The sequence below is a fragment of the Charadrius vociferus genome, unplaced genomic scaffold (genome assembly GCF_000708025.1).
Source record: "Charadrius vociferus isolate BGI_N301 unplaced genomic scaffold, ASM70802v2 scaffold621, whole genome shotgun sequence".
Taxonomy (NCBI): domain Eukaryota; kingdom Metazoa; phylum Chordata; class Aves; order Charadriiformes; family Charadriidae; genus Charadrius; species Charadrius vociferus.
In genome coordinates, this window is record NW_009646926.1 from 251,810 (window position 1) to 268,518 (window position 16,709).

A 16,709-nucleotide genomic window follows, 5' to 3' on the forward strand; every position below is an offset into this window, starting at 1 on the left:
CCCCGACTTGCCTCCTCTCCCACGCACACGTACACATTCAAAGGCTCAGGCTTGGTTTTAATGAATGGAAAGGATCACAGGTGGGGGGAGCCTTAGGACATGCAATGGCTGCAGCCAGCGAGTAAGAAGCAGAAGCACTATGGGTGCCCTTAACCCCACCGTGGATCACCAGAGATCAGGTACCGAAAGCGTCCCTACCGCCATGAGTAATCCCTGTGCCAGCTATTTGTGACACCTGGATTTCAGCAGTTTTGTGCCAGTTTGTGCCTGTCTACAAAGATGGAGCTGTGGCTGGGTAAGACATACTGACAGTTGGCACCGGAGTCAAAAAACATAGGGAACCTTTGCATTGGGCAGCTCCTGCCTTCGATTGACCTGTTGTGCTAAGCAGGAGCATACAAGACTACAATCAATGATTTAGTGAATCTGATCGGACTAATAGGTACATCCCTGCCTGATCCCTTTCTACCTGTTTATGACCTTTTTGTCCCTGAATTTGTCTAACTTCTTTCAAGAATCAAAGCATATCTGAAGATATTTCAGAGCTACTCTGAATTTTTCCCGCAATGCTGCACCCATGTGTGTGCATCTGAGTCTCTGTGCAGGACAGGTTCTTACAGAGCTCCACTCTACCTTGGGCTCGGCGACGTGTCATGTCCAGATGTTCATTATGCATATCGTTCAGTTTTGCCAGAAGCAGTTTGCGGGCACCGTACTCGTTGAGATAGCGAGCATACTCCTCAGCTATGCTTCTCTGCAGATGCTCCACCTGCAGGAAACAGAGGCTTGAACTGTCAGGAGCGTAGCATCAGTGGGAACTCTTGGACTGGTTTGGTGGGTCTAGAGCAGAAATGAAGGAGCAGAGAGTGGGATAATGGAAGCGAAATGGGGACAAACTGGAGCAGGAGAGTGGGCAAGAGAGAAGACTGTAGAAAAGGATAGACTGGATGGAAATATAACAGAAGAGTTCAAACTCGGATATAGTGTGCAAAAGGGTGCCCCATCAGAGTGTTTAGCCTTCCAGAGACTGAATTATAAACATTTCATCATCTGAGTTACACCATTTCATAGAATCACAGAATGGTTTGGGTTGGGAGGGACCTTAAACATCATTGAGTTCCACCCCCCTGCCCTGGGCAGGGACACCTCCCACCAGCCCAGGTTGCTCCAAGCCCCGTCCAACCTGGCCTTGAACACCTCCAGGGATGGGGCAGCCACAGCTTCTCGGGGCTCTGTTGTAAGCCTGTATCTAGAAAACCTTCCAGAAATTTATTCTGTCCCAGTTGCTGGTCACACAGGAGACCAAAATGCTGCTACTCTTACCAACTTACTCCACTGGAAGTGGTGACAGAAATGTATCTTGGATGGAAACATGGGATTGTGTTTGTGATGTATTTTTAATTTTAATTGCATTTTAAATTAGCAGCAAAGTACAACTATCAGAAAGCTGGAAGTCTAGGAACTGGGATTATGTGTAAAACTACAGCTTATTGCCATGATGTGCATTTCATTACATGATTGCATCCTGATGCCTGATCCAAGGGATAGGGAATGAATCAGTATGGTCTTTTACTTGTTGCTCAGAAGACAACTGGCGTCTCACAGAACGCTGACTATTCTGATGAGAATTCTGAAATCTGTTAATCTCATAAAAAGACAAGTCTTCTGTAGCAATGCCCGTGTCCCTACACCATCACTGCCACCAGCAGACAAGTCAGCAGCTTGGACCAGTCTTTTCAAGGCATTTTTGAATATCTAACCGTGCCACAGTTAGAATATTTGAATGCTGTCTCAAAAAATGGATCTCTGGTTTGAACAGAATTATTTTTCCCAACCTCCCTCACCCAAAGTGCAAAACTTAAATAGCTGAGACTAGAATTTGGATTCTGGGCTCTGTTCTTAGGTATGGCAAGTATAACTTTGCATAAATTCTCAGTTGTTCCTTTCAGAGAAGGTTCTCTACGGCTCTATGAAGCACTGAATACCAACTGGTGGAACTGGCTGGTTCTAGGACTGCAAATGGAAGAAATATTTACAAGCATTTTGATCAAGCTAGTGAAACCAAAGCCTCTAAATTTCCCCAAGTGCTAGCTAGATGAATAAGGAGCCTACATAGTCTGTCCTGAAGCTTGTTTTTCTTCACCTTTACCACTTAAACCTAGTGCTTAAACTAGTGGATGAAAGCAAGTTCAGGCAGAGTTCCTCATACTGTTACACACTTCTGACTGCAGCAGAATTGCTGTGTGACAAGGACAATTTGTTTCTTTCTCCTGCTCGTTTTTCACGGGGAGGATCATACAACCCTGGAACAGGCTGCCCAGGCACATGGAGGATCACTGTTCTGGGTGGATCTCAAAACTCGTGTGAGACAAGCTCATGGCCAATCTGATATAATGTAGGTGATAGTTCTGCTTCACATGGCTGGTGGGGCTGGAGACTCTGCATGTTTCCTTCCAATTGACCCTTATTTAATACTTCCTGAATTAGCTACAGTAGCAGTCAGGGCCCCATGAACCTTGATTGTCTTGATCAGCCCCAGCTGGACCCTCTACCCATGCACTGTCTGCCCACAGCCAAGGAGCTCTATTTAAGCTCAGGCCAGGGCTTTTGGTCTTTGTTGAACCATGTTGTAGGTGTGTCTGCCTCCAGTCCTGTCTCTGCACCTGTCTCTGCACCCCGACTGGACTGTGGACTGGTGTTGTAGGTAGCTCTTCTCCTGGGTAGACACCTTTGATTGTCTGTTGCAGTTTTGTCTCCAAGTCCTGACTCTGGCCCTATCTGCTACTGCTCCTGAGTGCCTGCTTCCTCCGCTCCACCACAGATGGACTCTGGGCTTAACTGCCTCATGGGGACCTGAGGACCACTGCTACCAGCACCTCACGTGGTGCTGTGAGACTGTGCCCTGGTCGGCGGGGCTCTGGCTGTGCTGCAGTCACCCCCAGCTCCTGGCTCGTCCCTCCTCATGCAGCAGCCCTGTTCTTCTTGCTCCCCAAAAGTCGTATCATTTCAGCCTGAGTAGCTGGAACCGTTCAAGAACTGTATAAAGTGGTAATTTAAATTGGAAAAACTCAACTAATCTTGCCTACAGATACCAATGTGACTCCACCGGCAGTAAGATGAATGATACAGATTTAAACGTGCTAAGGGTACAATGTTGTAAAAGAGTGCATGTACTTTCCACTAAGAACTTAGTACTAGAAAGATATTTATTTCCTGCCCCCTTGCAGTGTGACTGTGCAAGAGCCAGAAGGGACAAGAGGTACAAGTGAAGACTTCTGACAGCGGCAGGACAGCCTGTCCCAAGGGAACAGGATATTCTCTGGAGCTGGCTGAGATCCAGCATCGCTGCCGTGCCAGATGTTCCAGACCTTCTACTGGCACCAAAGGGTGAGATCCTGGGAGGTAAGAGATCAGAGGTATAAAACGCATCCAGCTGAGGCTGGGAAATATTTGACCCATCATGGTTTAATGTACCTGAGTCTGAAGAGAACTCTTTTCTTCCTTCATGTTGTCAATAAACTTTAACAAATGTTGTTTCTCTTGCTTTAACGTATTTATTTCATCTTTCTCCTTTTCCTGCAGTGCCAGTATCTGCTGGGTGCACTCCTCGGACACAGTTGTGATCATAGCCTTCAGGGGTTCTAGGGCACGAATTGTCTTCTTCTGATGAGCTAAAGAAAGCAGAGGTGAGTTCTCACCATGAGCAACAAAGCCTGAATTTTACTCGGCTGCGCCACTGGATATTCAACCCCAAAACAGTGCTGGTGGGAAATGGGACTGAACACGGAGCTCTTACAGCTTGGCCTGGTGAGTGCCTAAGGACTGAGAGGAGTATGTTTTGGGATTATATCCCGTTGTTTATCCAGCTGTGCATGTGAACTTCATAAGGATTGTTACAGAAGGATTTCTGATTTCAGCTCATGCTATTTATCCTGGTTTGGAAAACAAAGGATGAACAGTATTTTATTTTGTTTTCTTGAGTATTTAAGGTTTTGATAAGATATAACGAGCACTGATGGCTTCGTCATGTTTCACTAGGTGGGAAGGTGTCACCATTTGAGCACAGGCAGCATATGGGGCTAAAGACAGCTGCTAATTAGCAATATAGCCTCTTTCCTGAAGGCACATTCTTCATGAACTTCCATCTGCTTTCTTGTCTCCAAACGTATGGTCTCACACAACCTTTGGTATACAAATTTGTTGCCTACCCACTCTCCCCTCTTTTTAGGTATGCCTTGACCTCTCTTATTTTGCCTTTCTCTTCAGTACATCTAGTAATGAACTCATGTGCTCTTCTTGGCTTCCTCTGCTGAGCTTTTCACTCACAGCTATTTCCCCTTGGACTTGAACGTTTTTCTCAAAGATGTTCAAGAGAATGAGGAACCTAGTGACAGAACTTGACTTGGGTCCCACGTCCTAGTTACAGGGTAGAATTCTGTCTGATGTCACCTCCTTGGTGTGGAGGCTTGTTTTTCTGACTAGATGGCATTCCACCAGGAGAATAAAATGATCGAAGAGAGGATATGGTGTGGTTCAAATGAGGCTGTGAGCAAACCTCATTTTGTTTGTGAATAACGGCATTATTCAGCAATCAGAACTGTTCACTCCCTCTCCTGAACAGAAGGATAGAAATGCTGGTGGATGCTGAATAATCTGACTTGGGAGGTTTTTTTCCTCATCAATACAACCTGGTATTAGTATTTATGTACAAATACTATGCAACAGATTTTGCATTTTAAAAGTTAAAAAGCATACATAAATCTAAGAACAGGAACTACTTTTCTTATTATACTTGGGTGTGAATTTCCTTCCCATGCTATAACTGTACCAAAGGTTTTGCAAAACTGTTTCACTATGCTGCTTGTATCAGGACGAGAGATGGTAAAAATTAGAGCACTAGCACAGGGATTCTGCCACTGTGCTCTTTGGTTGCTCAGTGTGACCTTGTTAAAACTTCAGCAAACTTGTTTTGAGGCGTAGTTTCAGTGTTTCACAACTGACTCCTAGCCACAAGCAAACCCCTTTAAATTAAGCACGACAGTATTTTTAATTGTAGCTGCCTAGTATGTCAGAAGTTAAAACACAACTTGCTAGCTGCCAGAGTGATTATTTTGTAGTGTGGACTCTGGCCAGTGCCATCCGAGAACGTGAGCTCTCTGATGACCCCTCCAAGCTTTCCCCATGCCAAGAAAGGACAGACATTCTCCCACTTGGAATGCGTTCAGGCCGGGGTGCATCTCACTGCACGTACCAGAAGCCTTAGCATCACAAAGGAGTGAGTGTGAAGGCCCTGTGGACACAGCAACCTGAGTATTATTTTAATCAAGAAGTGGGTTCAGCTGTGGACAACATTACCACGGGGACCTACTCTGCCATTCAGCTTTGTCTTGGAGGAGCTCCCAGCAACATAACCTTTATCTCGGATCAAGGTAACGGCTGTAGGGATTTCATGGCTCTCTCCTCCACCCTGCCATTTTCCAAATTCTGCTTAGTACCTTCGCATTCATGAGGATTTCCTCCAGAAACAAAGCCTCAGCGCTGGCTCAGCACAACCTTAGCGCCCAAAGGAACTACAGCTGCAGCTGTACGTCCAGTTCTGGCAGAAAACAAACAGTTGCAAGCAGCCAGTGCAGGCTGCACATCCCTGTTCCCATCAGGGGCTGCTCCTTCTCCGCTCTGCGTGCTCCGCTATGCATGTACTTAAACGTCACGCTGCCGAAACGATGCAGCTAAATATACAGTTTTAGGACATAATACTTTTTTTAAAAAAAAAAACAAAACAGATTATTCTGACTGAACTGAGAATACGTTGTAACGCTAACAGATTCAAGGGGAGAACCCGCCCTGGCAGTGGGTGCAGTGGCAAGGCACCTTAAACATCATATAGACTAAGCTAGTACAGGATCTACGACTAGGGCAGAAAAACCAGAGTAAGACAAAGCTGCTAAATCAGACTACAGAGATAACAGCCAGTTGGCTGAGAAATACAGTGCTGTGGAGTAAAGGCAGTTTCAAAAGGAGCTGAAATGCTCCAGATAGAGCATGCATGTCAGGTGGAGTGATGAGACATCTCTCGAAGCAAACTGTTCCATTTATCAGCTCCAAAGCTGCACTACTCCAAACACTGTAGTGAGTGAACTATAAAATTCTGCTGTTAGGAGCCCCTAGAACGGCCACCTCTCACAGATTTTAAAGAAGCTGTTTTTGTTAAGCACAGTCAGACGTAATTTAAGAATGAAGGTAAAGATTTAGGAGTACAGTTCTACAAATCAGTAAATTTCCTTCCTCTTCTCTGTCTTTGTATTCTTTCTGCTCTCAGACGCTTGCTTTTGTCTCTTCCCTGGCACAGATGCCTTCTTGAGCAATTCAACTCACTAAACCAACAGGAAACTTTGCAGTTCTTGGTCTTCGTTTTTCCTGCTGGGTGAGTTGACTCAGCCCATAGAGGTGCCCAGCGAGCTGGGGCAGCCTGAGCAGCAGAAGTGCACCTGCAGGACCCGGGCTGTGGGATGGTTTCCGTGGCCGTGAGCAGCTGGATGAGCTCACTGCTTCCCTGGCCGGGCAGGTGAGGATGACTGTGCTGGGCAGGGAGGGGGGAGACCTGAGAATTACTCACTGATAACCCCATCCAACACCCTTAGCTGACAGAGGATGGATGTCATGCAAGCCTCATTGGCAAGGTAAAACCTGTAAATAGGAAAATGAGTCCTCAACATACAGAAAGGTGGGAGGATCCCAATCCCAACTTAAAAAAAAAATAAAATACAATGCACTTGTTTTATTCTTAGAGCTCCAAGTATGTTGCTGACATGGCATGCTGGTTCACTGGCATTCAGCTGATTTTAAAAAAATAAAGCTATCAAAAAAGATACATTCTGCTGGGTCTCCAGTGACTTCAAAGAAAAAAAAAAAAAGGGGGAAATATCACATCCAAGGAATATGGAGAAGTCAGTAAATAAATGCTTAAAATAATAATAATTAAAAAGCTTCAGAACGCAGTATAGTGTGGACACCAGTAATCTCTCTGGGTGCTGAAGCAAAGAAATGTCTACTAAAGAGTTCTGGAAGGAAACTGATTTTAAAAAATGTGGTTTATATAGTGATTAAAATTGACTTAGTTACCTGCTTGAAGGCTACTGTGCAAAGAAATATTTTTGTCTATATTGAGGGACTGTGATTAGGTAGTCCAGGTAACAGGTGCCGGGATAAACAATATCTATCCTCTAAGAGACTGTTTTAGTAGAAGGCTATTGACATTTGATAGCTGCTCCGGGCCCAGTGTGAAATGAGCTCCTGGTTACAGTCTATTTCTAGCCCTCTGTGATTGTTTACAAAGTACTGGTATTGCTGTGGCATCTGAATGCCAGGCAAAGTTTAAAGCACACTAAGAATGGCCAGGGAACAGCCAGTTCAGTTCTCTGCCCTGCCTTGCTTCACCAGTAATTCAAGCTTCAAGTTACCAGTGCAAGTGCATCCAAATATATTAGTTTGATATGCTCCACTATAAATGTAATTGTCCCAGATAAACCTCGAGACACTGCTGTTGCCTGAACGATGTGATGAAGACTTAAAAAAAAAATATATCTAAAAATCTTAGATCTAAATCTAGAAATCTACGACATTATAGGAAAAAAGGCCTCCAATGACTTCATATGATGTATGAAGGAAATAGAGCTAATGGACCAGAAAGATGGGTTTATCAGTTGGCATCTATTTAGGATGTTCATAGTACATATGTACCCAACACAACTAAGATCTGTAAGAACATATCTTCATTAGTGTTTTTTCCCCACAGGTCAAAGTCCAAGAGCTTACCCAAGGTAACTTCATATTCATTCTTTATAGCTGACAGCAAGGGCTTGTAGGTCTTGAAGTTGTCTATGAAGAATTCAAAGATCTCTCTGTAGGGCTGAGAGAAGAAAGAGAGCTTGAGAAAACATTCAGTGGCACGATTTTCAGAATTCAGAGATAGTTGTCTTGTCCAACACAAACTGCATGCAATGACAGTGAGAGTAAGTATAAAAATACTGCTGCCACATTTTATTTTGTCTCTCCACCTTTGGTTCGCCATCCCAAATACCTCATATGAAGGTGGAGTTCTCTCCCCTGTTGATAGGCAGCACAGCATGATGGAGAGCAAACAAAGACTGTAGTGGCCAAAGAGAAGCTGGCAGAGGGCACAGCTCCAAAATATGATACTGTTCAGACGGAGCAGACTAGAACTCAAGGACATAACAATATGGATGTTAAAGATGGGTAACAAAGTCATATTGCTCTTCCTGTTGCCTATTTTGTTAAGTGAAATGGCAAGCTCTGCAGAGCAGAGAGAGTGTCTCTGCAGATGTCCTCAGCAGAACAAAACTTGTTCAGAGAGGACAGTCAAACTCCCATGGTGAATCTGGGCCATGGGAAGACTTCACTAGCAATAAGGAACACTGAGTGTGCCTCGCTATTAAATACAATTAAACATGTCATGTAAGACAGTAAAAATATTTTCAAAGCAGAAACACACTTATGAAACTTCTATTTTCTCTTGCCATTAGTCACTCCGTTTCCCTCCAGTCTCTTCCATCTACCACTTTCTTTCTCCATCACTGCAGGATTCCTTTGGGAGTGAGAATTTGAATTCATTTGTGCAGAGAAAATCAAATCCAAATTTACCTCAGTCTGCTCTAATTGCAGGATGTTACAAAAACAGGAGCACCCACTCCTACTCTATCTGTGCTTTAGACTAAAGTGGTGGTTCTCAGTGTTTCCATGAAGCGGGTCCTCAAACACTCACAACAAACCCCCCGGGATCAGACCCACTAGAAATTAAGAATTTTGGGGATCCTGATTAGGCTCAGGCAAGAGCTAGATGACAAAGCCCTTTCTTGTCACATGCAGAAACCTAACTTCAGAAATGAGAGGTTTTGCAGTGAAAATTTGGGAACATACACACTTGCTGCTTTAGAGGTTTACACAGGAATATTCAGGAGTTTAGTGACTAAACTTTTTCGCATCCATTTTAGATTACTGTGTCTTTTTGAAGACTTGGGGTTTGATTTGAAAATGGAAACTGTTATAGAGGATGTGGAGTACGCAAGAAGATGAGAACAACCCAAGAACACCTAAACCCAACATGGAAACAGCAACTGAACATACAAATAACTTGTTATCTGTGCAAGCCCTCTAACGTGAGCTACAAACCCACTTGTCCAATACTACCCATAGGTGCCTACACTTCTCATGTATTTTTTCCTTTGGATGGTCAATTTAAGTGATCCATCTCAGCTGGTAGTTTCAAGTCAAGAGAACCTTGTATCAGACCTGTAACTTCAGTTCTTGAGAGTTCTTTTTAGTCAGATCAAGGGACTGCAGCTCTTTCCTTAAGTAGGACTCCAGTTGCTCCAAGTATTGTGGCTTTGGAATGGTGAGAAGGGCCTGTTTATTGCTGCAGAGACACAGGAAAAGAATGGACGCATGGAATTATGTGTGTCTCATACGTAAGAATGAACTCATAATAAATCAGCTCAAGGATCTTGGTTTTCTTCCTTCTGCCCATTGCTTCACAGCAGAACTTTTTTTTTTTTACTGTAGTACATATATATTCTGTCAAAGTATACAACGAATTACAACTAATTAATTAAAATTCATTGATGGAGCACGAATCTATTCAAGACATCACGCTATTACTATTCTTCAGTTTAAGAACTTCATAATGCTTTTTGATATAAAAAGGCAGGCAAATGGGTTCTCCATGGCAGAAAAGAATAAATGCTAATTATGTTATTTGAAACTGGTCGGGGAAAACAGCCATTTGAAAAGAGATCTGATAACATACTACACCTCTCGAGGTTCTAGGTTCCTCAGGAGGTTCTAGGCCAAATGTCCCTTTGCTGGATGTTATCACGCATATTTCATATTAAAACGAGCTAGAATTAAAACAAAAAAAAAAGTGCAACTATCCTTATTATATCATCCGTAACTGTATCCTGCAATCTGTTAGAGCCCTGAGTTGCACCAACAGGCTGTGCAGGCTCTTCCCCTACCTCTGGGGGTTTGGGTGCCTGTGGCTCAAGGGGAGCTGGGACCCCACAGGGTGACAGTAAGGCAACCAGGGACAGTGATCTGCCCAGCAGGGCACAGTGCCACAGGACTTGAACATGAATAGCAGAGCAGGTCCCTTCATGGTAGCCAGGGTCATCTGTAGTTCAGTGATGGTCAGGCAAGTCCACAGTGATGAGGAAGGTCCGATGCCAAGCTGGGAAGTCAGGTCAGCAGGCCAGGGGCAGTGAGGTACAAGATAGACATGGCTACACCATAGCTCCAGCAAGAACCAGAGGTGAGCAAGTCTGAGTGAAGGCTTCTCACAGCTCTTTACAGCACCCAGTCCCAGGTTACCCAGCTGTGTCGTATCAGAACCAGCCTTCAGCCCAGGCACCCAAACACCAAGGACTGAAGAAGAGCTTGCAGAGCCTGTTGGTGGACGCAGAGCCCTGTCAGCATCCTATATAATGTCGGTCAATGAATCATTAAATGATAGCATTTTATGATAATGTTTATACTAAGCGTGACTCCCTATTACATAAATACTTGACAGCTCCTGTAGTGCTACTAGTCAGAACCAACGTCTTCTCTGTTGTGCTGAACTCTTGTGGGGTAACCCAACATCATTGTCCTCACTAAGGCTGGGAGAGGTTCTGCTCTGTAAGGTGTTAGTTTTCAAAACCTGCTTCTAGCAATCCTGGTGACTTAACCAGTAGTACAGGCTGGGCTTACTCAGACTGTCTCTCCTCTGGGGTGCAGCAGGGTTTGTGGTTCCTTAGGATGGTCTGCCCGGATGCAAATGCCGGCCATGTGGACCAGTGGCCTCGAGCAGAAAGCTGGAAAGAAAGAAAGGGAAAAAAAAAAATCCCTTTGCTGTATCCTAGCACTACAAACTCACAACAAAGAGCCAAAATCCATAATCAATACAGTGAAAGACAGGGACCATACCCTGAAACTCTTCTGTCAGGACTGACCACACCTAAAAACCAAGCAAACATTTTTTGTTCTTTGAAGAAATCGTCTTCCCAGACTTGTACCATTTGTTAAACACCTCTGAACAACCTCCTGGTAGCTATCGTTCATGCTGCCTAGATTACATGACTGTGGGAAAGCGTTGACATCTTTGGATGAAAAATGGTTTCTTGGTCTGCACTGGCAGATAAAGCATCACACAAACAAATCAGAATTTTGCGTTAATCCAGACGAAATACAAAATGACAGCTTTGACTGAGGTCTTGTTTCTACTAGGGAGTTTTGCACTGAAGGGAGGGTGACAGCAAGGGCATGTTGAGCTGGGTTAACTCCTGTAGATTATGAGTTTTAAATGCAGGTTGGCGACCCTATGCCCAACAGCTGAATTTGCATCAGTGCAGAACATAAAAGATAAGGTCTGAGGAACAGATTTAGGTCTGAGGAACAGTAGAAAAGAACGTGATAAATGAATTTTCCTTCAGAAACTGCAAGCTCTTCTGAAAGTAAAATCTTCTTGTTAATTTTAAGAGTCTGTTCATTTCTACCTTGGCACTTTCTCAGTGTTTTTTAGGGGGGGAAAAGCCAGCTATGCTGGATTGCTCTACTTTATTTTCATTATTAGAACAAAATAATTAGTATACAATTGTCCAACACAAATCCCTCCCTATTCTGTCTATAAAATTTACAAAAACTTAATCATGGGTAAACAGGAGGGTTTGACTTTCAAAACTCAAACTTCAGACTGACCAAGCCTTGAAACAGTTAAATGTAAAGCCTCAGCAGCTTAAATGCCCTAATTTCAGTGCAAGAAGCAGGAAAATTACATTGGAGAAATAGCAAGATTCGAATCTATTGAGAGTTGAAAATATTTTGTACAATGAGGAAAGAGCTTACAGAATATCCCAGCTCTAGGGACAAAATAAGACTTTAAGTTCTTGTGCTAATGTAGCACACAGCTTGTCATAGAAGTGGCACATTCCTGAAATACAACCAAAATGCTAATGAAAAAAAACCCCAAAATAAATAACGTATGACTTTTATAGACCTTAAACTCCCATTAGTTGGTTGGTATACATTTCCTGAAATTTATTTTCTTATAATTTGGGTATAGATTTTTCCATGCTTGTTTATTTTATTTACTAAGACTGATAAATACTAGGGAGCAGATGTTCCTGTAGGATGCTCTTATCCTATGATTAAACAGCATGCCGTTGTGTGGTTTCTTTTTTTTTTTTTTTTAAACTATATGGGTCAAATTCTGGCTTCAGTATTTGGCATATATGTTCACTCAAAAAGTTTCAGCCAAGAACAACATTTATATTCTTCTCCTCTTTCCTCCACCCTTAAAAATGCAGTAATTAATTCACAAAGATGACAGCTGAATCTGAAATTCAAGAGTCAGCAGCAACATATAGATTTTCTCTCTGTATATATTAAAGAAACATAAAAATGATTAAAACTTGCTTGACTTCCTAATAGTCTGGGATGGTCCCTGGGCTTCCAGCAAGATTCAAAGTTGACCAAGTTAGCTAAAGTTTGGATGTTTCATTGGAATTCTTCAACTCACCGGAGTCTTCTGTTTCTTGGACAGGATGTATTTCAGACTGTTGATACGTGTTTGGCAAGCTGGAGTCTCGGAGGAAGATTCAGGAGCAGTCCTGTGCAACGACAAGAAAGAAACAAGAAAGAAATATACAGAATTAACTAAATATACAGTGGAGATTGAGAGTCTGGCTCATGTATATCTAAGGTAAACAGTCAATTACGAAGCGCCCAATGGATGAAAATACCCAATAGGATAATGTAGAGGGAGGCTCTGATGGAAACATTTGCGGTAGAGCTGAACTCCGGGATTTGCTGTTTGATAACTGGCACATTTGGTACTTTCCTCACTGCTCCAGTGAAAGCAACCAGGCTGAACCCTGCAGCTGAGCGAGCCCGAATTAAGTGGTCTTCTGAAGAGGAGAGATTCAAAACAGCGCTAGAAAACCTGTCACCTGTGGGTCAAGAACTGGGATCCAGGGTCCCAAAAGTGCCTGCAAAGCCAAGTCCCTGGGCTGGCAAGTAGTGCCATGGCACAGATGGCCCCGCAGCCAGTAGAACCAGCAAACCACAGAACAAATATAACCAGGAACTCTCTTTCCTAGACTAGAAACTGGCACATAGAGGTGAAGGGCCTTTTAAGAAGTAAACATACAGTTGCATGTGTATTTTAGGGAAAATTAGGCTGGCCCTGTGTTGTGGTTTTAGAAAACACACAACAATTTATTGTCGTTCAGACAACTATTCTCTCACCTGATGACCCCATCTGGGACGGGGAATCAGGAAAAACAAAGGAAACCCAGGGGTTGAAATATAAAGGTTTAACAGAATAAGACTCGATGGTTAACATTAGTAACACTAAAGAACCAGCATTGATCCTGATACCAATATAAAATATACCAGGCTTACTCAGCCCATTCTATCCATAGGAAGCCATGTGCTCCCCGCAGGGGACAGCACACGTGGGACCCTGCGAGCGCTGCAGCTTTGGGAGGACGGGAAGGGCTCGGGTCTCCAGCACTGGGGCGAGGAGTTCTCAGGATGGCAGCCATCACGGGAGAGAGAGAACTCCTCAGCAAACTTTCTAACTTATATGGAATGTGCTGTTCATGGTATGAAATAACCCTGTTGGGCAGCGTGGGTCAAGTGCCCAGGTCTCGCTCCTCCTCATCCCTGCACTTGGCGAGCTTGAAAACACTGAGACCTTGAAACCCACACACCATAGCTGGCTATAAATTAAGTATTTTCACAAATTCAGACACCAGAGTCTTCTAAAAGTGCAGTTTTCCCAAGTATTAGAAGAGAAATTAGTCCTGTGTCACTCAAACCAGGACATCGTGGTAGGGCAAAGCAATCCAGACACCACAGGGAATCTGTGGGCGCTGCACTGGCACAATGTGACCACACCCTCCGCTTTGTATCTGAGCATTGGCTTCAACTGTCAGCATGGTTTCACGCTCGAGTGGCAGGTAGCTGTCATACCTTCAATAGATCTAAGTCTCCAACCACCCACTTTCCGGAGGAGGTGTCCATAGGGTGAGCTGGACTAGATTTCAGAGGAGTCCACCAAGGGCCAGCACAGCCTGGGGGCGGGAGATCGCAGCTGGTGAGTTGTTGGATCTCCCGCCCTGGCATATAAAAGAGCAGCCTCAAGCTGCAGCGCTGTGAAATGTGGTCACGGCTCAGCACTGCTGAAAGGGGGGACCCTGTTTCTCCCCCACCACAACAGGATCCTGGTCCCTAGGTAGTGTTAGCTCTACTGTATGTTGGACAACTCTCAGAGCTGTTTTAGTCTGCTAATCCAAGGGAAAATCTGCACTTACCCAGTTTAGGCTGACTAAACCCATAACATATGAGTTAACATGCCCAGAGAGGCTGTGGAATCCCTTTCTCTGGAGATATACCAAACCTGCCAGGACACCATCCTGTCCATCCTGCTCTGGCAGGGAAGTTGGACTAGATGATCTCCAGAGGTCCCTTCAAACCCCTACCAATCTGGGATTCTGTGATTCACCCTCAGTGGGGGAGGGATTCTACAGCAGGCGGTGAGGATGGAGACAGAAACCCCAAGCAGTTGGGTCAGCTTGCCCAAGGAACCACACCTTCGGGTGAGACTCCCTGAGACACTGTGAGTCGATCTAGCCACTTCCTGCTCTTGCAAAGCCAAAGCCTCTCCTCCTCCTCACCGTATCCTCCCTCTGCTGCCACTGCTCATCAGGCCTCTTTACAAGATGCGCTCAGCAGAAAACTAACCCAGCGTCACCTTTTAATTTTGCTGAGTGATCAGCGTGATGACATAGGCAAGAGAAGACTGTACTCGGTGCAACATGCTTTCGTGGCACGAGGAAGGAAGCTGTGGAAGCTTGTGCCGTGTGCCTGGCTACAGGGAGGGATGGACAAGCAGCAGCAACCAGGAGCCATGCCTGAGAAGCTCAAACTCTACAGGCCAGGGACACTCCAGGGCCAAGGAGCAGGATGAATATGAAGTGGCCGATGGTCAGAATTGCAGAGTGTTTTGAAAGTCTCCAATATATAACAGACCGTTAAATGTACATTAACTCATGTTTTAGAATCTGAAGGGCACTTTTCATGCATTTAAACAAAATAAGGTTCCTAGCCATCCAGAAACGCATCTTCTTATCTGCAGCTAAACTTGCAACCAGTTTGATACTCAAAGTACTGAACCCTCTCTGCTTCCGTTTGCTTCATAAAAGCTGCATGCACTTACCACCCAACAGCATGTGTCTCTTTTTTTTTCTTGCAGGCTAGGAGCTTAAGATAATGGCAATCTTTACAGCCACGTCAGCCAGCTAGGCAGTTAGAACACTACCAGCCATGACAGCTTTTCACTCAACTGACAAGAGCAGGGTCGCCGACTACAAGATCCCATGTTTGGCAATTGAAAGGTGCTTGTTCCCAGGGAACCACATTAAGTGAAAACAATAAAAAAGAAGTGCCTGCAACTTTTCCCATAAGCAAAACCAATGGTTACTTAGAGTGTGGTACAGGCAGCCTGGATTTGGAACCGAGGGCTTGTTAAGCACTGTGAAAGCTAGCGAAACTGAAGCAAGGAAGACTTGCTTGTTTGATGAAAGGTGTGCAAAACACACAACTTCAATATCATCAAAGTTGCTTTTACAATAGATAAATTTTCTTAAATGGATGCAGACATTGCTGTCCACATTGGAGCTCTCAAGCAGAAAAGGCAGCAATAGCATGCTTTTAGACTACCTGCATCATACAACTCTGAGATCTGAAGATAAAAAGCCATGTGCAGGTATAAATTAGGCCTTCACTGTGCCTTGAGGGAAGCTCAAGACATACAGAGAAAAGTCGTCTTGGCCATGAATGCTCCAGAATTGTCCTTTTGAGGCAGTCCAGGGAGCTGTCAGTGACTCCAACAGGCCTTAATTACCCTGAGCAGCCTCAGCTGAGACCTGCACCTATGCACCCTCTGGTCCAGGAGCTCCATTTCTGCTCAGGCCTTCCCACCCTGCCCGAGCTACTTTGTAGTTGTAACTGCTCCAGCCCTCTCCCCTGGCTGTGCCTTGGAGCCTTGTCTCCAGTCCTGTCTCCAAGCTGCTCACTCGGGACCTGACCCATTGCTTGGCCTCGTCTAGGACTAGAGGTAAGCGCTGTCGGCGAGGGCCTTGCCCGTGCTGCACCCACCTTCGGCTGCCATCTCACCCCCCTTGGGGAGCAGCCCTACGCTGCCAGAAGGCAGATAAAGACCCGTGTGCTAGAAGAAACCACCCCCTTTGAGGAAAGGAAAAGAAAGGAGACCTCTCCGCTTTTGTAACTTTACAGACTAACTAAGGTATGGCTGGCAGATACTTTGATACAGGAATGGTATGGAAAACAACTAGTAAGGAGAGGCACTGCTTTCCAAACTATAAACTAACTATAAACAGTAACAACGGCAAAGTAAATACCACAGGAATCACTCAGCAAGTCCCTCGCTCCACCGTGAGCGAATGTGGCCCTTGCTCCAGGAACGCCGTGCCCTGCTGTCTCCAGAGCAGTCCTTGAGGGCCTTCCCCGCTGTTTATTGACACCTCCAGACGGGCTGGGGTGGGGAACCGCGTCCCGCCGCCGGCTCTGGGCGGGGCGGGGCGGGACGGGACGGGTTGCCAGGGAAGCACCGCAGCCCCGCGGGAAGGGAAGGG

General features: G+C 44.8%; 2 protein-coding genes across 2 annotated transcripts in view; one reads left to right on the plus strand and one right to left on the minus strand.

Annotated features, from left to right (window-relative positions):
* TSNAXIP1 (translin-associated factor X interacting protein 1) overlaps window positions 1–16,225 on the minus strand; it is a 24,008-nt gene extending 7,783 nt beyond the window's left edge. Inside the window, exons 1-6 of the mRNA XM_009894484.1 lie at window positions 16,213–16,225; window positions 10,762–10,915; window positions 9,310–9,433; window positions 7,816–7,909; window positions 3,475–3,671; window positions 634–769 (exon numbers count right to left, since the gene is read on the minus strand). Of these exons, the coding sequence (XP_009892786.1) occupies window positions 634–769; window positions 3,475–3,671; window positions 7,816–7,909; window positions 9,310–9,433; window positions 10,762–10,915; window positions 16,213–16,225 (718 nt within the window). The remainder of the gene's footprint in view (window positions 1–633; window positions 770–3,474; window positions 3,672–7,815; window positions 7,910–9,309; window positions 9,434–10,761; window positions 10,916–16,212) is intronic.
* Window positions 16,226–16,362: 137 nt separating this feature from the next.
* Window positions 16,363–16,709, plus strand: part of RANBP10 (RAN binding protein 10) — an 85,370-nt gene continuing 85,023 nt past the window's right edge. The window contains exon 1 of the mRNA XM_009894485.1: window positions 16,363–16,408. Coding sequence (XP_009892787.1) covers window positions 16,363–16,408 — 46 coding nt within the window. The remainder of the gene's footprint in view (window positions 16,409–16,709) is intronic.